Source organism: Meles meles, chromosome 6 (genome assembly GCF_922984935.1).
Source record: "Meles meles chromosome 6, mMelMel3.1 paternal haplotype, whole genome shotgun sequence".
NCBI classification, from domain to species: Eukaryota; Metazoa; Chordata; class Mammalia; order Carnivora; family Mustelidae; genus Meles; species Meles meles.
The window spans coordinates 152,815,374-152,842,405 of NC_060071.1; the positions used below are offsets into that span (position 1 = coordinate 152,815,374).

General features: G+C 40.2%; 1 gene segment (V, D, J or C); it reads right to left on the reverse strand.

Annotated features, from left to right (window-relative positions):
- Nucleotides 1-4,792: 4,792 nt before the first annotated feature.
- LOC123943801 lies at nucleotides 4,793-25,627 on the reverse strand. The segment is given in 5 exon segments: nucleotides 4,793-4,804; nucleotides 7,959-7,970; nucleotides 16,860-16,862; nucleotides 25,162-25,472; nucleotides 25,576-25,627. Coding segments are annotated over 4 exon segments (372 nt in total).
- Nucleotides 25,628-27,032: the final 1,405 nt, after the last annotated feature.

The window sequence follows — 27,032 nt, forward strand, 5'->3', positions numbered from 1 at the left end:
CCACATCCACAACACACCTTGTGGGGGTTTAACTGCTTTCAGATGTTGCCAGTAAAATTGATGCTCTGAGCTTTGTTTAAGACAGTGACTGTACCCCCCCAAAAAAAGAACCTTTCTTCTTTTACTTTGGATTGTTGATGACTCTGTGACCTCATGTCCACACTTAAACTAAAGCATGCACTTTAAGCTGCTTCTACCAAGTTTGCAAGTTGAGCAGAGTGGACCTGTGATGCACAGTGAGAGCAGCTGGGATTCCTGTAAAGGCTCACTTGAGAGCACCAGTTTATTTGTGATTCATTGGTATTTATGGACAGCAATAAACAACGTGATTTTTGTGCATTTTAGTATAATTGTTTTCCCATGAGCAAATTTTCAAAATCAGAGAGAGAAGAGGTAAGCACAGAATCATGTGTGCAGAGAGGGTCTCTGAGGTAAAGTGTTCTTCAGAGAGAAATCACCATATCCTGACATGAAACCTACCCATAACCATCATATGCATCTTCTCCTGAGGCTTAAGGACAGAATTGGTGAGTGGTGTGCACGCCCTGGTGGTCCAGATCCCGTCCTACAATGAGGTTTGTATCTGGGCTGGAGACATTGTGGGTTTCTACAACCACAAGGGGCAATTTCACCTGATTTCTCGGTACACATCAATGGAAATCTTCAAAAAAGATATAAGAATGGGATTATTAAACAATTAACATCAGAACACCTGAGATCAGAAAGCATGCTGTTAGTTAAAGACAATTCTTCATTTCTGAAATGGAGATCATTGTACTTGTACACTCATATTTATTGCCATGATGATATCAATTATATTTATCTCAATGCTTCACCCTCGGCCTGTTTGGATTTTGTCATTTTGCTGGTTTATTCCAAAAATAGAGGACTCTTCTATATTTCCACAGATTTACAAGCTCTTCGCTGTGTTTCTGTCTGGGAGAACTTAACAGAGCATTTAGCTGGAAACCCTTGAGAGGAGACCAGCTCCCTTCCACCTCTTGTCCTGGATCATGAGCTGCGTGGTTCTTGAGTCAGAGGGACTGTGAGTCATCCTGATTGTCCCAGTGCACCAGCCAGTGTCACAAATCCTTGCAGAGATAGAGGGACTCCTCTTCTCCCTTTCCCATTTATCCATCATGTGAGGAGTTACTCTCTCAGCGTAACCACTACAGATTGTCCTATTGAAAGGATACCTCCTCATGCTTAATTCCTATACTTGAGCTCCTCACTCTGCTCGTTGGCTACAATATCCAGCTCTATTTATTGTATTCAGAGGTGAGCAGAAATCTTGAATCAAGTCCCTACGATTTATCAAGTGCCTTCAAACTGCTGAGTTTTTTCCCTCAAGAAAGTATAAATTCATAGGTTCTATTGTATGAGAAATGTCCCCTCTCTCAGTAAGGTGAGGGTCAACTGTTGGTCCTTGGAGGAGTAGTCCTAGAAACCATGTCTCCCTATGTTTCCAATTATATCAGATGTGAATCACTAATTGCCATTGGTCTGAGAATTGTCTTCAGCAGGTATTGGATTGTAGTCATTCTGACAGGTATGAGGAGACATCTTTCCATGGTTTTGATTTGTGCTTCCCTGATGATGACTGATGTTGAGCATCTTTTCATGTATCTGATAGTCATATGGATGTCTTCTTTCAATAAGTGTGTATTCCTTCCTTTTTTCTGACCATTTCTTAACTGCATTATTTGAGTGTTGACTGTGGTAAAATCTTTATAGGTTATGGATATTAAACTTTATCAGATACGACTTTTGCAAATATCTTCTCCCATTTATGACTCATATGTGGGATTTATGAAGGAAAATGGATGAACATAAGGGAATTGAGAGAAGAAAAAAAAAGGAGCAAGGTAAACAACCATAAGTGACTCTTAGTAATTGAGAACAAACCACAGGTTGATGGAAGGATATGAGTGAGGATTGAGGAGATGGATGATGAGCATGAAAGAAGGCACATGTTGTGATGAACACTAGGTGTTTTATGTAAGGAATGCATCACTGAATTATACTCCAGAAACCAATATCACACTGTGTTGTAACTAATAAAATTTAAATTGAAAATAAGAGGGGAGGTGGGTGGGAGGTTGGTTGAGCCTGGTGGTGGGTATTGTGGAGGGCATGTATTGCATGGAGCACTGGGTGTGGTGCATAAACAGTGAATTCTGGAACACTGAAAAGAAATTAAATAAATAAATAAAAATTTAAAATGTTAGTCACACACACACAAATACAAACATAAGGAAAAAGAGGCAGGTACTGGAATACATGGGTGGTGTCAGCTGGTGAAGACCAGGAAAACAACACATAGTAAACATGCATCCTTAATCTTGGGTATTTTCCCTGCAGAGGAGTGGGAAGTGGAAGGGAAGGCCAGCTGACACTTGTCCATGCTTCATGAGTTCTCAGATGCACCACAGTGAACCAGCCTGACCCAGGAGCTCAGGACGACCATACTTTGGCAGGATGAGCAATGCAAGGTGTTTGGACAGCTGCCAGTGAGGTGTGGGCACAGACGAGTTAGGAAATGCCAACCCATGCGTCACCACACAGAGCGTTATGACTGTTTTAGTCAAGTAATGTCCACAACCATTCAGGAATCATATGAATAAATGCAAAATGTTGAGTCTCATTACTCTAGAGCCCGATGATTATGACCTTTGAGACATAATTTCTCTCTTTCAACCTAAATTAGAGAAATTATTCAAATTATTTTGAAACCTTAAAACCATTCACTAAATATATGAGCAAGATTTTCTGTGTTAGCCATTAAAAATACCTGCTTTTAATTGTTTCACGTTAGAAAAAACATACCACATATATGCAGAATCTTAATTTTTTTGAAGTATAAAATGCAATGGTGACAAGCATATACACCACGTGATTTCACACTGAAGCATCTCCAACAGAGTCTCATTTCTTCCACCACACCTGACATGTGGACCAGCCCTGCCATGATCAGAGCCTCAGGACTGGACCTTAGTCTTTCCCCACATAGAATGTCATCCACACCTTTCCAATAGCTTCCTGGTGTTACTGGTTTAATTGAGTAGAGTTAGATACATAGAGTATATTAATGTTTACCAGTTGTGTTGTTCTTTTCTTCTGTCACACTCTTACATAGGAAGGACATAAACAGAAGTCCAACTATGTAAAAATTAAAATAAAGCAAATGAATAGTCAAGAAGCAAAATTTAAAAATAGTCAAATGACTCCCTAACCCTAAATGCAAGCTATAAAACCTTAAAAATATAAGGATTAGTTATGTTTCCCAGTATGAATCACTTTATATTAATAGGAGTTCAGGAATTTTGATCTTGGTAGCTTGTTTTCCATTCAGTTTCACCGAAGTGGTAATTAGTAATTCCCTGAAAAATATCAGCTTTGTTTAATGGAAAAATCCTTCTGCGCTAAGTTGTGAAGTTCAGGAGCATGCACACCATTTCAGTTTGCAGTTATTTTTTAAGTTTTTATTTAAATTACAGTTATTTAAAGTAGGGCATATTTAACAAGACCCAAACCTACATAACCTACCTCCATCTGCCACTCCTCTGATAACTGTCAGTATGTTATCTGTAGTTAAGAGTGTATTTCCTGTTTTCTCTCTTTCTTTTCCCCCATTTCCTCCTTTATTTTGTTTCTTAAATTCAACATATGAGTGAAATTATATGGTATTTGTCTTTCACTTGCTAATACACTTAGCATAAATCTCTCGAGCTCCAGCCAAGTCATTGGAAATGTCAAGATTTCATTCTTTTTTATGAGTGAGTAACGTTCCACTGTCTCTAAATATACCACCTCTTTATCATTCATCAATGAGTAGACACATGGACTTTTTCCATAGTTTGGCTATTTTAAATAATGATATTATTAATATAGGGGTGTGAGGTTCTCTGTGAACTAGTCTTTTTGTGCTATTTGAGTGAATATCCAGTCGTGTGATTGCTGGATCATAGTGTAGTTCTACTTTGACGTATTTGGGGAATCTACATCCTGTTTTCCAGAGTGGCTTAACCCTGCACACTCCACATCTCCTGACCAGGGAATTCTGTAGGACCTTAGTTCTGAGGAAGTGGTATCAGGTCTCATGTAATAAGAGAAGCAGAGCACACCTACTTAATACACCACACGTTCTCGCCAAGGACAAAACACTGCCCACTGCAGGAAAGGAGAGGCTCTGTAGACAACTGGCCTGAAGCAAATTCTGCCCCACCAGAGACCTCTCTGAATCACCAAGCCCTCAACAGTATATGACCTCTTCTACATAAAGCTGCTACTTTCAGGGGGAGGGAAAATAACTGACTTTTGTAACACAGAGAAAAATTTAGAATCCTAGAGAAAATGACAAGATGGAGGAATTCAATTTCAGGTGCAGTTCTGATCAAACTCAACTTAGGTTTTCTTAGATCAGGCCCTTTGACCCTGCTGGGTGGACAGAGGACTTGTGTTCTGATGCCAGATCCAGTAGTTTCCATTCCTGAAAGGATCCTGTGCATCAAGAACACTGGCACCCAGCCAAACCATTCACTATGCAGCAATGTCTACTGTACTGGGATACTGAGTGTTGCTGACAATATCCCTGCCATTCTCATCCTTTTGGAGCACCTCTAACTTCCTTCTCGAAGTGTCTGTCTCATTGCTGATAAATGCTTTCTTCATTATGTGATTTGTTAGGTGAAATTATGTGCCTGGACCTCAGGTGGAAGCAGTCACTTACTGCACAGTGATATGCTAATTGAATAATGTTCAATGGGCTTTCCATATTAAAACAGCAGTTGGGTTCATAGGACCACTGGGTCAGAGGACATAGGAAAACAAGGTTAATATATTCTGAAATTAAAAAAAAAACAGAGTTTAATTTTGAGCCTCAATATATAAAGCACTGGGTACTTATCACACCATCTTGGAAGCTAGAAAATGTGGAGATACTGAAAAAGGAAGACACATTTCTTGGTCCCCATAAAAATTTGAGGTCACAGAGGAGCCCATCCTCCCAAACTACAGAGAGGCACAGACACGGCTATGTCAATAAGCCTTGCACAGAAGCCTTGGATTTCCATAGGAATGACTGTGCTTCTAGGTGAGATTAGCTTTTAGTTCATGCCGTGTAACAGGTTTCCTTTCTGAGTTGAGGTGAGTATCCTTCAACCCACTGAGAACCTGAAGAGAACAAATACATAAGAAGGAGGAATGCACCCCTTTTATTTCAATCTCATTGCCTGAACTGCTCATCTCCTCTTTTCCTTTCCTAGTCTTGTACTGAGCAATAGACCAAGGTATCCCTGGGTTCTCCATCCAACAGCCTGAGAATGATTTACTCCACCATCCCCACCAGCTTGTAGAGGACAGATCCTGGGACTTCTCAGGCTCTCTTACCATGGTATCTAATTATATATGTTCATTCTGCAGGTGAAATTTCAGCTGGAAATGAATAATAGTTCTACATTCTGTACATGCTTCTTGGCACATGATATTGTAAGCCTTTTTGTATTGTAGCCATTCTTAGTGGAGGTGTAGTGGTATCTTGTGAGGATGAAGACATTGATGTATATAATTACCTCTTTCTAGAAGAATAGGACATTATGCTGATACATGATCCTTGAATAACTGCTAAGGTTAGTGCTACCATCATGGATATAAAGTATGTAGGGGTGGTGGTGGTCACTCCATGCCCAGTCCCATGTCCAGTTTGTGCTGCACAAGTTGTTAAGAGTTGTGGCAGAAAACTATGGTCAAATCGCCATCTTGGACTTTAAAATTTTGGAGGAAACCCTGACATTCTCTGCAGATCATAATTCCTCTGCTTTTTTTGGTTTTAATTTACTTTTATTTTTTCAGTGTTCCAAGATTGTTTATGCACCAAACCCAGAGCTCCATGCAATACACGCCCACCTTAATACCAACCACCATACTCTCCCAAACCCCATATCCCTCCACTTCAAAACCCTCAGCTTGTTTTTAAGTGTCCACAGGCTCATGGTTCATCTCTGCTTCTGACCTATCCCAACTCCCTTATCTTGAGAAATATTGGGAAGCCTGTTCCTGGATATTAGGTACTATAGGTTCAAGCCTGAGTCACTAGGTTGTCATGGAAATTCAGCTGTCCATAATGAAATGGGTGTTATTTGAATGTCCAAGTCATAAATTGGAGCATGTACAGTGATACTTGATCAGCCAATGGAAGAAATGATGGTGTCTGAAGAGATCCTGAAGACACAAGCAAGTCACATGAATTATTTTCCACATGCCCATGATCCCTCATCCTGCTACACTGATTTCTCTCTCCCAGCCTGCACATTTGGCCTCACAGGGAGAGTTCTACAATTACCCCAGAGGGGAAGAAAAAGATGAACCTGGTTCACATTTGTTTCTGCATGATATTCAGATACCAGTTAAAGGTGGAACTCGCTAGTTTTATCATGTTCTCTACCTCCCTGGAGCACCTGTTTTATATGAGAGAAATTCCCTCATGAAGATAGGATTACAGCATTAATTCAGTGGAAACATCTTGCAAATTTGAGGCAAAGTTGAGATCCTTCTGGAATGAAGATGTTGGTCATCCTGTCAGGTAATAGCTTGGGACAGCCTGAAGATTTGGCTGACAACGAAGATAATACATCATTGGTAGAATATGAAAGCAGCTCTATATCCCAATTTTCAACCTTTTCCAGTTACAGAAATGAGGACCTTAGCTATTATGCATATGTCCTCCTTATTTTTTATAAATATGTGTATTTCTTTATTTTTGTTCACTGTCTTTTTTCTTTGCCATGTGACATAAGATTATTGACGTTATATCATTGCATTTAAGAATTCTTAAATTTTCCATCATCTTTCAGTTGAGGGATATCAATGAGAGAGAAGACACCATGGAGGAGCTTCACTTCCTCTTCTGGGGAATATTTTGGATGGCTTTGGTTGTATGCAGGATACTTGTATCATATGTGGTGAAATTGTGACTGTGTTATTTTCTTTGTTTTTAGAATGAGTGTGATTAAGGCAATGAGTATGGAGGTCTAGTTTACAGGAGGTTGATGATTGATGGTTAACTCAATGTGTCAAAGTGACAGGGACATGGTTATGCGGATTGAACATTGTTTCTCTGGGTTTCTGTGATGTTGTTTCTGGAATGGATTGGCATTTGCATCCATGGTCTCTGTGTATGTGGGCATGATCCAATCCGTTATGCTTCTGAGTAGAATAAAAGGCCGTGGGAGGAGGAATTCCCTCATGTTTACTTCCTGTGTGCATGCTTGAGCAGGGACACTGGTCACCTCCTGATCTTGGATGCGCTCATACCTTCAGGTCCCCAGGTTCTCTGCTAGACCCCACTGAGAATGTGATGATACTTAAACCACTGGCCATCCTGGGTCTTCATCTTGTGATAGAAGATCATGGGACTTCTCAGACTCTTCAGTGATATATGACAGTGGGGTATGCATTCTGTTCCTCAGGGGAACTATGACTAATACATGGAGCTTGTAGTATGTTCTTGTGGCTTATTGTAAGTTTTGAAATGTATCAGACATATGGAGACTTATTAATCAAATTTCATGAATGAAGTGTCATGTTGTGTGTTTTGGACAAGAGCTGGGTGAGGACAGTGAGGATTGAAGAGATGATGAAAAGATCATGAGCTCTAAGAAGGGAGAAACACCTGGTCCTTGGATACCGATGGGGGGAGATAGGTTCTGTTCATCCTGGGGGCGATTTTAAAGCCTTGTAGAAGTGTCCTCAAGTGCATGAACATCAACACAAGGCACCTACTTTGTGATCTGCCGGTACAGTTCCTATGCTTGGAGGTTGCCTGCCTTGTCCTGAGAAATCCACATCACACAGGGGCCTGTTATGTCTGGGGGGATGATCTTGCTTTAAAGAAAAGTAGGTAACTTTTCTCTTATGCAGCACAGTGATGATCATTAATGCAGGCATGGAGTTAATGACACTCAAATATTACTCTGAAGGAAATGGTGTTAATGATCCGGAGACTATTAGGATCCAAATGTTAGAGGTCTAATAAAAGATTGTGGGGATTATGTTCATATTTCTGAATTTATGAAAGGCTTTTGGCAAGAGGATAAATGCTTAATTCGGTGAACAGACTTCAAATAGAAATCAGATGGCTATAGATCACATTTTATATATTTTTTAAATTTTTCTTAATTTTAAATTTTTTATTAACATATAATGTATTATTAGTCCCAGGGGTACAGATCTGTGAATTGCTAGGTTTAAGCACTTTACAGAACTTACCATAGCACATACCTTCCCCAATGTCCATAACCCAACCACTGTCTCCCTACACCCCTCCCACCAGCAACCCTCAGTTTGTTTTGTGCGATTAAGATTCTTTTATGATTCATCTCTCTCCCAATCCTATCTTGTTTCACTTTTTCATTCTCTACCTCCCAAACCCCCCACGTTGCCTCTCAACTTCCTTATATCAGGGAGACCTTATGATAATTGTCTTTCTCTGATTGACTTATTTTTGTTCTGCATAATACCCTCTAGTTCCATCCGTGTCATCGCCAATGGCAAGATTTCACTTCTTTTGATGGTTGCACAGTATTTCATTGTATATATACCACATCTTCTTTATCCATTTGTCTGTTGATGGACATCTAGGATCTTTCCATAGTTTGGCTATTGTGGACATTGCTGCTGTAAACTTTCAGGTGCCCGTGTCCCCTTGGATCACTACATTTGTATCTTTAGGGTTAATACCCAGTAGTGAGATTGTTGCATCATAGGGTAGCTCTATTTTCAACTTTTTGAGGAACCTCCATGCAGTTTTCCAGAGTGGCTGCTCCAGCTTCCATTCCCACCAACAGTGTAGGTTGAGGGCTTCCCTTTCTCCGCATCCTGGCCAGCATCTGTCATTTCCTGACTTGTTAGTTTTAGCCATTCTGACTGGTGTGTGGTGGTATCTCATTGTGGTTTTGATTTGTATTTCCCTGAGGCCAAGTGATGTGGAGCAATTTTTAATGTGTTTGTTGGCCTGAGACCACAAGGTCCCAACTAAGATTCTGTCTCCCTTCACCAAAAATCAGCTTTCAGGCAGGAATATCTCTCACTGGAGCATAATTCTAAACGTTCTGGTTTTGCTGTCAGGGGCTGTATCACTTATGGTGGCCGATTTGCTGAGGTTCCTTACTCTGTTGTTTATCTTCGGATGTATCTCCTTTGTTTCATTTCAGGGAACTCCCTTTTCTATTTGTAGACATAAGTGGTTCTTTTTCTATTTGTAGAATTCCAGAATTTTTTCCCTTATTTCTCAAGTTGAACTCATAAGTGTTCAGAGTGTTTAGATATTTATGTAGCTAAATTCAGGGAAGCAGAAGAAATCAAGTCTCCTATTTTTTCACCATCCTGCTTGATCAGCACATTTAAGAATTCTTTTTTTTAAGATTTTATTTATTTATTTATTTGACAGAGAGAGATCACAAGTAGATAGAAAGGCAGGTGGAGAGAGAGAGGGAAGCAGGCTCCCTGCTGAGCAGACAGCCTGATGCAGGACTCGATCCCAGGACCCTGAGATCATGACCTGAGCTGAAGGCAGTGGCTTAACCCACTGAGCGACCCAGGCACCCCACATTTAAGAATTCTTAATTGTACACCTTAATAGTTCAATTACAGTTTATTGAGAATAGTAAACATCACTCAAGAGCCTCACCTCATCCTCTGGAAAGTGTTTTCGTGCTTTTGATTGTATGCAGGATATTTATTTCATATAAGGTGAAATTATGACCATGTTATTTTCTCTATAGTCAGAATGAGTTTGATTTAAGGAGATGCATAATGATGCCCACATTTACAGAAGGCTGATGTGTGATGGTTAACTCTATTTGTCAAAGTGACTGGGCCATGAGTGCCCAGATTAAACATTGCTTCTGTGGGTGCTTGTAATGCTGTTGCAGAAGAGATTGGTATTTGCATCCATGGTCTCTGGGCCAGTGAGCATCATCTAATCCATTAAGGTTCTGAACAGAATGAAATGCAGAAGGAGGAAGAATTTCCTCATTCTTCTTTACTGCATGCTGGATCTAGAACATTCCTATCCTCCTTCTTTTGGAGATGGTTACCCATTCTTGTCTCCAGGTTCCCCAACTTGTGCTACTTCCATCATAGCTAATACAATAGACCCGTGCAGCCCCTTTCCTGGAGCCTAGAAAACCCAGCTCATCCAGTAGATATGGATGGGGAACCCACAGGCTGCACAGGAGAGTTTCAGGGACTCCCAAGGTTTCAGCAGGTCTCCCCCAGACTCCACCAACTGCAGTTCACATGGACACCTGCAGACATAAGACATCCTGGCCAGGAAACTGTCAGATCTCTACTGTTTCTTTCACTCATCCACTTGCATACTCCATGTCTCTTGTTCATTAAATTACCTTTTAGAATTCCCTGACGAGTTGTTTTTTGTTCTGTTCTGATCACTGCAGTGGAGCACATTGGACTCCTGGGCCTGGTTCTCCTCTCTCATTTCTACGGTCAGGACTGGCCTGGCTTAATGAGCAGAAGGAGGGCCCAATTTGCCTGTCCTCTGACTATACAGGTAACTTGAGATCTATGCTGACAAAGAGGGCAGTGACCGGATCAGATGTGACTGCTTTTGATTGGATGGTATAGATAGAATTTGGGAAAATAAGAATTTTGATTAATTGATTTTCCAGAGTACACACTGGGGTTCATGTGTTACTTAGTTTTTACATATCACTACGTTCCCTGTTAGCAGAATAAAATCAAAATAAAAATCAAATTTAAAATCAAAACCTCATTGAGATACCTCCTTACACCAGTTAGAATTGCCAAAATTAAAGTTACAAGAAACAACAATTGATGGATAGGAAAGGGGAACACTCTTGCACTGTTGGTAGGAATACAATTTGGTGCAGCCACTGTGGAAAGCAGTGTAGAGATTCCTTAGGAACTTACAAACACTAAAAGGAAATTTTTAAAAAAGAAAACAATTGTCAATGTTTTTTTTTTATTTTATTTATTTATTTTTATTTTTTTATTTACAGCATAGCAGTGTTCATTGTTTTGGCATCACACCCAGTGCTCCATGCAGTACGTGCCCTCCCTATTACCCACCACCTGGTTCCTCAACCCCCCCACCACCACCCCTTCATAACCCTCTGGTTGTTTTTCAGAGTCCATAGTCTCTCATGGTTCATCTCCCCTTCCAGTTTCCCTCAACTCCCTCTCCTCTCCATCTCCCCATGTCCTCCATGCTCTTTGTTATGCACCACAAATAAGTGAGACCATATGATACTTGACTCTCTCTGCTTGACTTATTTCGCTCAGCATAATTTCTTCCAGTCCCGTCCATGTTGCTACAAAAGTTGGGTATTCATCCTTTCTGATGGAGGCATAATACTCCATTGTGTATATGGACCACATCTTCCTTATCCATTCATCCGTTGAAGGGCATCTTGGTTATTTCCACAGTTTGGCAACCGTAGCCATTGCTGCAATAAACATTGGGGTAGAAATGGCCCTTCTTTTCACTACATCTGTATCTTTGGGGTAAATACCCAGCAGTGCAATTGCAGGGTCATAGGTAAGCTCTATTCTTAATTTCTTCAGGAATCTCCACACTGTTCTCCAAAGTGGCTGCACTAACTTGCATTCCCACCAACAGTGGAAGAGCATTTCCCTTGCTCCACATCCTCTCCAACACATGTTGTTTCCTGTCTTGCTAATTTTGGCCATTCTAACTGGTGTTAGGTGGTATCTCAATGTTGTTTTAATTTGAATCTCCCTGATGGCTAGTGATGATGAACATTTTTTCATGTGTCCGATAGCCATTTGTATATCTTCATTGGAGACGTGTCTGTTCATATCTTCTGCCCATTTTTTGATATGATTATCTGTTTTGTGTGTGTTGAGTTTGAGAAGTTCTTTATAGATCCTGGATATCAACCTCCTAAGAATATCATTGAACAGAAATATAGAAACAATCTATAGACAGAAAGACTTCAAAGGCAACACGATGTCAATAAAAACCTATCTCTCAATAATCACTCTCAATGTGAATGGCCTAAATGCGCCCATAAAACGACACAGGGTTGCAGATTGGATAAAACGACAGACCCATCCATATGTTGTCTACAAGAGACCCATTTTGAACCTAAGGATACACCCACACTGAAAGTGAAGGGATGGAGAAACATCTTTCATGCCAATGGGCCTCAAAAGAAGGCCGGGGTAGCGATTCTCATATCAGATAAATTAGATTTTAAACTAAAGATTGTAGTCAGAGATACAGAAGGACACTACATAATTCTTAAAGGGACTATCCACCAACACGATCTAACAATTGTGAATATCTATGCCCCCAATATGGGAGCACCCAATTACATAAGAAAACTATTAATCAAGATAAAGAGTCATATTGATACAAATACAATAATAGTAGGAGATATTAATACGCCTCTCTCAGAAATAGACAGATCATCGAAGCAGAAAATTAATAAAGAAATAAGAGCATTGAATAAAACATTGGACCAGATGGACCTCATAGACATATACAGAACATTCCACCCGAAAACAACAGAATATTCATTCTTCTCAAGTGCACATGGAACCTTCTCCAGAATAGACAACATACTGGGTCACAAAGCAGGACTCAACCGATACCAAAAGATTGACATTATTCCCTGCATATTCTCCGATCACAATGCTTTGAAACTGAGGCTCAATCACAAAGAAAACTTCAGAAGGAACTCAAACACCTGGAAGCTAAAGACCACCTTGCTTGAGAATGCTTGGATCAACCAGGAGATCAAAGACGAACTTAAACAATTCATGGAAACCAATGAGATTGAAGACACCTCGGTCCAAAACCTATGGGATACAGCAAAGGCGGTTCTAAGGGGGAAATACATAGCCATCCAAGCCTCCCTCAAAAACATTGAAAAATCCAGAATACACCAGCTGTCTCTACACCTTAAAGAACTGGAGAATCAACAACAAATCAAACCAACTCCACATGCAAGAAGGGAAATAATCAAGATTAGAGCAGAGATCAATGAGGTAGAAACCAGAGATACAGTAGAACGTATCAATGAAACTAGAAGCTGGTTTTTTGAAAGAATCAATAAGATCGAGAAACCATTGACCTCACTAATCCAAAAGAAAAGAGAGAAAGCACAAATTAATAAAATTATGAATGAAAAGGGAGAGATTACAACTAACACCAAGGAAATAGAAACAATCGTCAGAAATTATTACCAACAGTTATATGCCAATAAGCTAAGCAACCTAGATGAAATGGATGCATTCCTGGAAATCTACAAACTCCCAAAATTGAACCAGGAGGAAATTGACAACCTGAATAGACCGATATCTAGTAATGAGATTGAAGCAGTGATCAAAAACCTCCCAAAAAACAAGAGCCCAGGACCTGACGGATTCCCTGGGGAATTCTACCAAACATTCAAAGAAGAAATAACACCAATTCTCCTGAAGCTGTTCCAAAAAATTGAAGCAGAAGGAAAACTTCCAGACTCTTTTTATGAAGCCAGCATCACCCTGATCCCTAAACCAGGCAAAGACCCTACCAAAAAGGAGAATTTCAGACCAATATCACTGATGAATATGGATGCAAAGGTTCTCAACAAGATCCTAGCAAACAGGATCCAGCAGCACATTAAAAAAATTATCCACCATGACCAGGTGGGATTCATCCCTGGTTTGCAAGGTTGGTTCAACATTCGGAAATCAATCAGTTTGATAGAACACATCAATAAGAGAAGAGAGAAGAACCACATGGTCCTCTCAATTGATGCAGAAAAAGCATTTGACAAAATCCAGCATCTGTTCCTGATGAAAATGCTTCAAAGTATAGGGATAGAGGGAACATTCCTGAACTTCATAAAATCTCTCTATGAAAGACCCACAGCAAATATCATCCTCAATGGGAAAAGCTTGCAGCCTTCCCATTGAGATCAGGAATACGACAAGGATGCCCACTCTCACCACTCTTGTTCAACATAGTATTAGAAGTTCTAGCAACGGCAATCAGACAACAAAGAGAAATAAAAGGTATTCAAATTGGCAAGGAAGAAGTCAAACTCTCTCTCTTCGCAGATGGAAAACCCCAAAGACTCCACCCCCAAACTACTAGAACTCATACAGCAATTCAGTAACGTGGCAGGACACAAAGTCAATGTACAGAAATCAGTGGCTTTCTTATACACTAACAATGAAAATACAGAAAGGGAAATTAGAGAATCGATTCCATTTACTATAGCACCAAGAACCATAAGATACCAGGGCATAAACCTAACCAAAGAAGTAAAGGACCTGTACTCGAGGAACTACAGAACACTCATGAAAGGAATTGAAGAAGACACAAAAAGATGGAAGACTGTTCCATGCTCTTGGATTGGAAGAATAAACATTGTTAAAACGTCTATACTGCCTAGAGCAATCTATATTTTTAATGCCATTCCGATCAAAATTCCACCGGTATTTTTCAAAGAGCTGGAGCAAATAGCCTAAAATTTGTATGGAGTCAGAAGAGACCCCGAATTGTTAAGGAAATGTTGAAAAACAAAAACAAAACTGGCGGCATCACGTTACCCGATTTCAAGCTTTACTACAAAGCTGTGATCACCAAGACAGCATGGTACTGGCATAAAAACAGACACAGAGACCAGTGGAACAGAGTGGAGAGCCCAGATATGGACTCTCAACTCTATGGTCAAATAATCTTCGACAAAACAGGAATAAATATTCAATGGAAAAAAGACAGTCTTTTCAATATATGGTGCTGGGAAAACTGGACAGTGATATGTAGAAGAATGAAACTCGACCATTCTCTTACACCATACACAAAGATAAACTCGAAATGGATAAAAAACCTCAACCTGAGACAGGAATCTATCAGAATCCTAGAGAAGAACATAGGCAGTAACCTCTTCGATATCAGCCACAGCAACTTCTTTCAAGATTTGTCTCCAAAGGCCAAGGAAACAAAAGCAAAAATGAACTTTTGGGACTTCATCAAGATCAAAAGCTTCTGCACAGCAAAGGAAACAGTCAACAAACAAAGAGGCAACCCACGGAATGGGAGAAGATATTTGCCAATGACAGTACAGACAAAAGGTTGATATCCAGAATCTATAAAGAACTTGTCAATTTTTTTTAAATTTTAGTTTATTTTTTCAGTGTTCCATGATTCATTGCTTTTGCCCCACACTTAGTGCTCCATGCAATACGTGCCCTCCTTGATACCCACCGCCAGGCTTACCCAACCCCCCAGCACCCACCCCTTCAAAACTCCTCTGTTTGTTTCTCAGAGTCCACAGTCACTCATGGATCTCTCCCCCCTAATTTCCCCCGACCCATTTTTCCTTCCCTTCTCCTAATGTCCTCTATGTAATTCCTTATGATTCACCATGAAACTGTATGATAATTGACTCTCTCTGCTTGACTTATTTCACTTAGCATAATCTCCTCCAGCCCTGTCCATGTTGATACAAAAGCTGCTTATTCATCCTTTCTGAAGGAGGCATAATACTCCATTGTGTATATGGACCATATCCTCTTTATCCATCAGTCTGTCAATGTTATTTTGATAGGGACTGGATTAAATATGTAGATTGTTTTGGGTAGCATAAACAATTTTAGAATATGTCTTCCTCCAATCCATAAGCATGGAAGTTTTTCCATTTCTTTGTGTCTTCCTCAATTTCTTAAGTGCTCTGTAGTTTCTAGAGTATACATCATTTACCTCTTTTGTTAGCTTTACTTTTAGGGTATTTTTTTTGGGGTGGGTATAATTGTAAATGGAATTGATTCCTCGATTTATCTTTCTTTTGTCTCATGGTTAGTGTGTAGAAATGTAACTGAATTTTGTCCATTGGTTTCATGCACTGCCAATTTGCTGAATTACTTTCCCAATTCAAGGATTTTTTTTTTTCCTGGAGTCTTTTTCGTTTTCTACATAGAGTATCATGTCATCTGCAAACAGTGTAATTTTGACTCCCTTTCACCATTGTTATGCCTTTTATTTCTTTTTGTTTTATGATGGCTGAGACTAAGACTTCCAGTACTATATTGAAGAACAGTGATGAGAGTGGACATTTCTGTCAAGCTCCTGACCTTAGTGGACCAGACCCTTCATTTGCTTCTTACCGGAGACTCATTTTAAACACAAAATTATTTCCAGATTGAATGTGAGGGAATGGATAACAATTACCTTGCCAATGGACAGCAAAAGAAAGCTGGAGTAGCCATTCCTGTATCAAATAAATAGATTTTAATCTGAGGACTGTCATATGAGATGAAGGAATCTATATCCTAATAAAAGGGTCTACCCAACATGAAGATCTAATATTTGTAAGTATTTATGTCTCAAACTTGGAAGCAGCAAAGTATATAAACAATTCAATAACAAAATTAAAAAGTATATTGACAATAGTAGAATAATAGTAGGGGAGTTTAACACCCTACTCACAGCAATGGACAGATCACCTAAGTATAAGATCAACAAGGAAATAAAGCTGTAGGGGAAGGGAAGGAAAACTGAATGGGAAGAAATCAGGAGACAAACCATGAGTGACTCTGGACTCCGAGAAACAAACAAGGGTTACAGAAGGGTTACAAGGCTTGGGGTAGCCAGGTGATGGGTATTAAGGAGGGCAGGAGATGTGATGAGTCCTGCGTGTTACACACGACTAACGAATCGTTGAACACTACCTCAAAACTAATGATGTACTATATGTTGGCTAAGTGACAATACAAAAAAAACAACTATTGATGTCACGTATGCTGACTAATTGAACATAAGAAAATAACAGAGACTTTTAAAAAAGGAAATAAGTACTGTGAATGACACTCTGGAGCAGATAGACTTCTTTATTATTTATTTGGGTCATTTATCTTTTTTTTGATAAATTTAGGTAGGGGATTCTCAAATATATTGTTTTTTTTTCCCCAAAGTATCACGTGATGTGATGAGCATGGGGTTATATACTAACACGATGGAACATTGAATATTATATCAAAAGTCAATGATGGACAAGATGGCAGAGAAGGAGGTGGTGCTGCTTCAACTTGTCCCCTAAAGTGAACTGATTATCTACCAAAGAACTCTGATCAAATCAAAGAATGCTGAGGAAATCAGCCTGAGATTACAATGATACACATCTGGATCTGTACAGGGACAGAAGATACCAGTGGACAAGTAAAGCAGAGTGGAAAAATTAGACTGATATCAGTCTAATGAAGGAGCCACCAGAAGTGACCCATTGGAAAGTAATACCCCAATACAAGAGTGCCCTGTGATTGGAGACCAGCATTAACTTTGAGTCTGGTTGAAAGCATTCAAAAAGAGCAAAAGATCTTAAGAATAAATTGGTGGAATCAGGCGGTTAGGGACAGGAGTATAAGCCTATGGACAGTGGATGGCCACCTCTGGTGCTGAGCCAGAGAGAGAGCAGCGAAGAAGCCAGGCCTTGGTCCCTGAGTCAATGGCGTGCATGAGAGTGTCTGGGTGGCAGTGCGTGTAAGGGAGTCTGGTGTGGATGCCAGCTGCACTGTCTAGAACCACAGCCTTTTGCACTCTGTACGGTGGTTGTGAGACCAGTGTCTGAGTCACACTCCACACCCTCCCCTGAGAGAGGTCCATGCAAGCTCTAGCCATTGCTCTCTAGGACTTGGAGAGTTTAAACACTCACAGCCCGGGCCAGTGTGAAAATCTCAGTGTGCTATCTCTGGTTGGTACTGGCAGGATGGACCTGCCTAGACAGCCATGGTGGAGGAAGATGCTGGAAGCCAGGTCTCTGGACTTTTCGTGATTTTGGTAACACAGGGAGCTCCTGCAAACCCTGAGACCATGACTGGGAACGTGATCTTGCCGGTGGCAGATGGGAAATTTATGGGCTCTGGAGCACCCACGGGGGAAAAGACTGAGGCTTCTCTCTGAGACAGATCTCTGGGTGCAGTTTTCTTTAATCTAAACCATCAAAGAACTGCCAAAAGACATTAAGAGGAGAAAAAACAAATAAAAAACAAAAACAAACCTCCAGAGAATGAAAGTCTAAAAAACTGGTTTCCTCAGAGCCCAGCTCTTTGATAGAGGGCAGGAAGACCCACCTCTAGCAAGACTGCCTAAAAAACCACCTGGCAGGCCCCTTCCCCAGAAAGCCAGCCCTCCCCCACCAAAAAAAAAAAAGCAACAAGGGGATAACCACCACTACTTTATAGATACAACATTTAATTTTAATTCTTTCCCACTATATCTGTTCTATTCAATTTTTTTTCTTGTAGAAATTTTTTTCCATTTTATTTATTTTTTCAGCATAACAGTATTCATTGTTTTTGCACAACACCCAGTGCTCCATGCAAAACGTGCCCTCCCCATTACCCACCACCTGGTCCCCCAACCTCCCACCCTTGACCCTTCAAAACCCTCAATTTTTTAAAACAATTTTTAACCTATAACTATCACAATGAGATATTCGGTACAACAAATTCCATAATAACCTTTCAAATTGAACTTTTCTGATACATATACCTGTGTTTTCCTTTTGCTTTTCTATTTTTTAATTTTTATTTTTTTAATATTCATATAGACATAAGCTTCAGGGTAATCCCCTTTCCACAACCAATGCCTCCCCTATATATAAACCAGTTTTAATCCAACTTTATCTCAGGAAAGTTAAGTTCTTTAACAAGATACATCCAGGGAGAATCAAAATGAACTTCCTCGCCCACACTGAGAATTTATAACCACCTTTCCATCTTTTTCTTCTGTCAGTGTTTCTGTGTATTTATTTTTGTTGTGGTATTATATAAATCTTATAATTGGAGTTCATTTTGGCTCGATTCTTTTTTTTTTTCTTATAATTTACTTCTGTCAGTCTTTTTGTTTGTCTGTTTTTGTTTATATACATTATAAATTTTACCTTTGGGCCCCATTTGGGCTAGGTCTTCTCTTTTCTCTTTTCTTTTTTTTCCCCCTGACTCACTCGCTCTCGCTCTCTCTCTCTCTCTTTTCTTTTTTCTTTCTTTTTGGTGGGGACTCTCGTTTGCTCAGAAACATTCCAGGGGGCACCTTGTCTGCACCATGGGTGATTCATTCAGTTACACATCCCTTCAGTCATCTCTCACAAAAAGACTAAGAGGAGGAATGCCCAATAGAAGAAAAATTCAGAGACTGGGCCCTCTCACTCAGAGCTATTGGACATGGACATAAACAGTATGTCAGAAAGGGAAATCGGGCTAACAATTATCCAGATGGCTACAGTGGAGAAAGCCTTTGATGAGAAAATGGAATTGATTAGAGAAGAAGTGAAAGCTGCCAGGGAAGATGTTAACAATGCTCTCAATGAGTTCCAACCTAGGCTAAATTCTCTAGCAGCGAGGGTAACTGAGGCAGAAGATAGAAATAGTGATCTAGAGGACAAAGTGAGAGATAAAGAATCAGGAGGAAGTCTGAACAAACATCTTAGAAACCATGAAAACAGAATTAGGGAAATAAATGATGCTGAGAAACGTTCCAACATCAGAATTATTGGAATCCCTGAGTGGGTGGAGAAAAAAAAAAGAAAACTAGAGGATATAGTTTAACAAATCTCAATGAAAATTTTCCCAATCTGGCAAAAGGAACCAGTGTTAATATCCTAGAGGCAGAAAGATTTCTCCCCAATATCATAGAATCTAGAAAGACCTCGAGACACCTGATTGTGAAAATGATGAATCATAATTGTAGACAGGAGCTCTTGAAAGCAGCTAGGTGAAGAGATTGCCTAAGTACAGAGGAAAGCCCATCAGAATTACATCAGACCTGTCCACAGACACCTGGCAAACAAGAAGGAGCTAGCAAGATGTATTCAGGGCACTAAATGAGAAGAACATGCAGCCAAGAATACCTTCTCCAGCAAGGCTGACGTTCAAAATGGATGGAGAGATAAAGAACTTCCAAGACCAGCAAGGTTTAAAGACTATGTGACCACAAAGCTGGCACTACAAGAAATATTAACGTGGGTTCTATAAACGAGGAAAAAAAACCAAGAATATCACTGAAGAGAAATTTATGGGCACAATCTATAGAAACAAAGACTTCACAGGTAACACAATGTCAATAAAAACATATCTCTCAAAACAAAACTGGTAGCAACAAGTTACCTGATTTCAAGCTTTACTACAAAGCTGTGATCACCAAGACAGCATGGTACTGGCAACAAAACAGACACATAGTCCAGTGGAACAGAGTAGAGAGCCCAGATATGGACCCTCAACTCTATGGTCAAATAATCTGTGACAAAGCAGGAAAAAGTGTAACAATTGTAAATATCTATGCCCCCAATATGGGAGCAGCCAATTACATAAGAAACTATTAATCAAGATAAAGAATCATATTGATATGAATACATTAGTAGTAGGATATCTTAACACGCCTCTCTCAGTAGTAGACAGATCATCGAAGCAGAAAATCAATAAAGAAACAAGAACATTGAATGAAACATTGGACCAGATGGACCTCATAGATATATACAGAACATTCCACCCTAAAACAACAGAATACTCATTCTCCTCAAGTGCATATGGAACCTTCTCCAGAATAAAGCACATACTGGGTCACAAATCAGGACTCACCTGATACCAAAAGATTGAGATTATTCCCTGCATATTCTCACACCACAATGCCTTGAAACTGGAGTTCAACCACAAGATAAATGATCAGAAAGAATTCAAACACTTGGAAGCTAAATACTATCCAGCTCAAGAATGTTTGGATCATCCAGGAAATCAAAGAAGAACTTAAATAATTTGTAGAAACCAATGGGAATGAAGACACTTCAGTCCAAAACCTATGGGATACAGCAAAAGCAGTCCTAAGAAAGAAATACATAGCCATCAATCCCTTACTCAAAAAAAAAAAAAAAAAAAAAAGAAAAGAAAGAAAGAAAAATCCAGAATACACCAGCTCTCTTTAAACCTTAAAGAACAGGAGAATCAACAACAAATTAAGTCAATCCCATGAACAAGATGGAAATAATCAAGATAAGAGTAGAGATCAATGAGTTAGAAACTAGACATACAGTAGGACACATCAAAGAAACTAGAAGCTGGATCTTTGAAAAATTAATAAGGTCGATATACCATTGGCCAAACCAATCCAAAAGAAGAGAGAGAGGACCCAAAACAACAAAATTATGAATGAAAGGGGAGAGATCACGACCAACACCAAGGAAATAGAAGCAATCATCAGAAATTATTATCAATAGCTGTATACCAATAGGTAAAGCAACCTAGAAGAAATGGATACATTCATGGAAACTGATAAACTTCCAAAACTGAAACAGGAAGAAACTGATAACCTGAATAGAGCAATATCTAGTAACCAGATTCAAGGAAGAAATAATACCTATCCTCCTGAAGTGGTTTCAAAAAATAGAAACAGAATGAAAGCTTCCATAACCTTTCTATGAAGCCAGCATTTCCCTGTTCCCCAAACCAGGCAAAGATACCACCAAAGAGTAATTTCAGACCAAAATCCATGTGGAATATGGATGCCAAGTCTCAACCTGATCCTCGCTGATAGGATCCAAAGTGCATTAAAAAGATTATCCAATACGACCAGGTAGGTGCTGCTCCCTGACAGTGCATGGGAGAAGAATGAGACACAAACAAGGCAGCTGCAAGAGAGAGGGAGCAGGGGACATCAGTAGAAAAGTCTGTTGCCCTGAACAACTCCTCCTCAGTCCCATTTTTATTAGATATAGACAGTAATCAACAAAGGAGCCAAAAAGGCTACACACTAATCATATGCCTTGTAGATAAATAAGAAGGAAGGCAAAATATCTCTGATCAAGCAGTACACAGGTTATAGTTGAGCAAGCACATTCAAAGGGATCATCTAATTAGCCACAGGTGCTCTCCAAGGAAGCGGAGGTAATGGAAAAGTGAAGCAGGTGGTATTCTGCCCTGAGTGGGCTGGGCATTCCCAGTGCCTCGGCTTCCATGAATCAGGCAAAATTCCACCCTGAGCAAGCAAGGCATCCCCCACTGCTCCACTTCAAGGACATATATTGTCCTCTCCCCCAGAGGCCTGTTGCCAGTATGTTTTTCTTAAGGGTATACCTAAACACACTTGGTAACTAGTATAATTTCTCATGGGTTATATTTTAGAGTAATACATTGTTCTGAGGTACGGTTATAGATAGGATTCATCCTGGGTTGCAATGTTGGTTCAACATTCGCAAATCAATCAGTGTGATAGAACACATCAGTAAGAGAAGAGAGAAGAACCACATTGTCCTCTCAATTGATGCAGAAAAAAGCATTTGACAAGATACAGCATCCGTTCCTGATTAAAATTCTTCAAAGTATAGGAATAGAGGGAACATTCCTCAACTTCATAAAATCTATCTATGAAAAATGCACAGCAACTACCATTCTCAGTGGGGTAACCTGACAGCTTTCCATTTCAGATCAGGAAAATGAAAAGGATGTCCACACTCACCACGTTGTTCAACATAGTATTAGAAGTCCTAGCAACAGCAATCATAAAACAAAAAGAAACAAAAGGTATTCAAATCAGCAAAGAAAAAAAATCAAACTCTCTCTCTTTGTGGAATACATGATACTTTATGTGGAAAATAAGAAAGACTTCAGCCCCAAACTACTAGAACTCGTACAACAATTCAGTAATGTTGTAAGAAAAAAAATCAATGGTGCAGAAATCAGTTGCTTTATTATACACTAACAACAAAAATACAGAAAGGGAAATTATTGATTCCATTTACTATAGCACCAAGAATCATAAGATACCTGGGAATAAAACTAACCAAAAAGGTAAAGGATCTCTACTTGTGGAGCTACAGAACATTCATGAAAGAAATTGAAGAAGACACAAAAAGGTGTAAAAGCATTCCGAGCACATGAATTGGAAGAATAAACATTTTGAAAATGTCTATACTGCCTGGAGCTGTCCATAAAGGACTCCGAATTGCCGAGGAAATGTTGAAAAAGAAAAACAAAGATGAGAGCATCATGTTGCATGATTTAAGCTTCACTACAAAGCTGTGATTAACAGGATATCATGGTACTGCACAGAAACAGAAACATAGACCAGTGGAACAGAATAAAGAGCCCAGGATTGGATCTTCATCTCTATGGTCAAATAATCTTCAACAAACCAAGAAAAAATATACAGTGGAAAAAAGACAGTCTCTTCAATAAATGGTGCTGCAGAGATTGGACATTTGTGAGTAGAAGGAGGAAACTTGACCATTATTTTACACCATACACAAAGATAAACTCGGGATAAAAGACCTCAACTTGAAACAGGAATACATCAGAATCCTAGAGGAGAACATAGGCAGTAACCTCTTCGACATCAGCCACAGTTACTTCTTTCGAGATATGGCTGCAAAGGCAAAGGAAACAAATGTGAAAATGAATTTTTGGGACCTCATCAAGATCAAAAGCTTCTGCACAGCAAAGGAAACAGTCAATGAAACAAATAGGCAACCCATGGAATTGGAGAAAATATTTGCAAATAACAGTACAGACAAAGGGCTGATATCCAAGATACTAAAAAGGACTCCTCCAACTCAACCCACACAAGACAGACAGTAATGTCAAAAAAAATGGGCAGAAGGTATGAACAGACACATCTCTAATAAAGACATATAAATGGCTATCATAAACATGAAAAAATGTTCATCATCACTAGCCATCAGGGAGATTCAAATCAAAACCACACTGAGATGCCACCTTATACCAGTTAGAGTGGCCAAAGTCAACAAGAAAGTAAACAACGTGTGTTGAAGAGGATGTGGAGAAATGGGAACCCTCTTACACGGTTAGTGGGAATGCAAGTTGGTGCAGCCACTTTGGAGAACAGTGTGGAGATTCCTTAAGAAATTCAAAATAGAGCTTCCCTATGAGCCTGCAATTGCACTACTGTGTATTTACCCCAAAGATACAGATGTAGTGAAAAGAAGGGCCATCTGTACCCCAATGTTCATTGCAGCAATGGCCACAATAGCCAAACTGTGGAAAGAACCAAGATGCCCTTCAACGGACGAATGGATAAATAAAATATGGATTATATGTGTAATATAATATTACACATTGATCAGAAAAGATGAACCCAGCTTTTGTACCAACTTGGTTGGGACTGGAGGAGATTATGGTTAGTGAAATAAGTCAAACAGAGAGAGTCAATTATCATATGAATCAAACATATGTATGAAACGCATCAAACATATTTCACTTATTTTTGACTCATAAGGAATAAAATTGATGACATTTGGGGGAGGAAAGAAAAATTGAATTGGTGGAAATTGGAGGGGAAGATGAACCATGAGAGACTGTGGACTCTGAGAAACAAACTGGGCATTTCAGATGGGAAGGGATGGGTGGCTCAACTTGGTGGTGGGTATTAAGTAGTGAATGTATTGCAAGGAGCATTGGATTTGGTGCATAAACAATGAATCTTGGAACACTTAAAAAATAAAATGAATTAAAAAAAACTTTTATATTCTCTTTTGTGTGTATGTGTGTCACTGTGTGTGTTTGTGATCTTCAAATTCTGTACCCACACAAAATCCTGGTGCCGGTTTCCTCTTCTTTCCCAAGTTGTCATTAACATTGATACTGTGAGTATAGTTCAAGATTGAGACTCTACCAGGGCTGTTAATTCTCTTACTTTGCATTGTTGATGCCTCTGTAGACTCATCTCCAGCATGAACTTTACACTGGTTTTGACAGGCTTGCACACTGAGCTGGGTGGTCCTCTAATGAACAGAGAGTATGAGGGCTTCCTGTAAGGTCCGGATGACATACATGGAGATATTTGTAATTTATTGGTATTTAGGGATAGGAAGAAGCAAGTGTTAATTGACACTGTCTTTCGTGCTTGATAGTATAGTTGTTGTCCCAATTTTCTACGTCAGAGACAGAAGAGGAAGCGCAGAATCATGTGTGCAGAGAGGCTCCCTTGGGGAAAAAGCTTGAAGACATGGATGCCAAAGACCCTGACAGGAAACTTGCCCATATCCTCCAGCTGTGCCTGCTCCTGGGGCTTAAAGACAGAATTGATGAGTGATGTGCACCCCCTGGTGGTCCAGATCCCCTCCTACAGTGAGTTTTGTGTCTGGGCTCACATTGATGTCCCCTCACTGTGTCTGTCGCACAGTAATACACGGCCGTGTCCTCGGCTCTCAGGCTGTTCATCTCCAGATACAGCGTGTTCTTGCCATTGTCTCTGGAGATGGTGAATCGGCCCTTCACAGAGTCTGCGTAGTGTGTGCTACTTCCATCATTGGTTATACGTGCGACCCACTGCAGATTCTTCCCTGGAACCTGGCGGACCCAGTTCATGTTGTAGCTGCTGAAGGTGAATCCAGAGGCCACACAGGAGAGTCTCAGGGAACCCCCAGGCTTCACTAGGTCTCCCCCAGACTCCAGCAGCTGCACCTCACACTGGACACCTGCAGACACAAGACATCCTGGTCAGGAAACTGTCACATAACCACTGTTTCTCCCACTGGTATCCACTCTCACACTCAAGATCTCTTATTCTCTGTGAATTACCTTTTAAAAGAGCAACAAGGAAAACCCAGCCAAGCACAAACTCCATGATGAGTTTTCTCTATCCTGTTCTGATTGTTGGATGGGAACACGTGGGATTCCTGTGGCTGGGGCTTCTCTCCAACTGCAGGGTCCAGGCTGGGCTGTTTTAATCAGCAGAGGGAGGGATCTATTTGCATGTCCTCTGAATATATAACCAGCTTGAGATATAAGCTGATGGAGAGGGCAGTGACCAGAACAGGTATGACTGCTCCAATTTTGTGGCATTGACAGGATTTGTGAAAATATTTTATTTATTATATGATTTTTCAGAACACCATTTGACCTCTGTGTACTCTTTTTACAAATTCACACACATATTGGGGTGTTAGTTTCATGTTACCCCATAAAGAGTTTTGAACATACACCCAGAATTGTAGAGGTTGTGTGAGGTGTCCAAGAGCATATGTGGGGCCTGAGCCCCAAGAATTGCCCTTGACTCCTCTCCACCAGAGCTGCTGTCCTCTGAATCACCTGCAGGACAGAGTGGGCAGGTTCATGAGAAAGTTGGAACCCCTGCTGTGATGGGGACAAGATGATTTTGTTTCTTTTAGATTTTCTCTAAAATATTAAAAAAATAAAATACAGAAAGCATCAGTGTTTGTGCAGTTCTGTTTTCAAGTCTCCAATATTTCATATCTGCACCTTCCTCCCAAGTCATCTCTGGGATTATCTGTAATAGCTGTGATGTCTGTACTTGACATGGGCTGAAATGCACATGCATAGACGGTGTGATATGGTAAACTCTGCTGTCAGAATCAGCATTATCCAGAATGTCAAAATCCATTCTCTCTAAAGCTTCCTGTACTTCCCTTGGAATTCCTCCTTCCTCTTGGAATCCTGGAGAGAGACAGATGTCACCACTGGTGTTCAGGTGAGGACCAAATATGTTTTTTTTTTTTTAACCTGGAATGAAAGCTAAGTTCTTCAGGGGAGGGTAGGAAAACAAAGCTGAGGACACCAGGGACAAGTGGAGCTGTGGGAGGGAGCCAAGAGGAAGGACAGAAATGACTGTGTATCCGGAGACAAGCAAGAATACATGGACTTGGTTCTCTAGTAGAGGAGGGGCAGGGCATGTTCAAGCCCTTCCCAGACCTGGATTCCTAGTGAACACCAGAATCTAAGGCCGGGTCATCAAGTCTGAGCATCCTTGTGGTCCCACCGCTTCAAGCACATTAACGACTGTCACCTGGAGAGAGCAGAAGTAGATTCTACATGGGACAGCTCAAGGAAATCACAGTGCCAGTCAGGGAACAGAAATGGGACTTCTGGAGAAATCTGGACTCCCGCTTGGCCACAGCAGGGTCACACTTCACCGCTACTACTCAGACAACTCCAGCTTGTCAGTGGAGCCAGGAAGAGAGTCACACCCAATACATCAAATGCCTTGCAAAGATAGGATGTGATCATCTAGAGGTGGA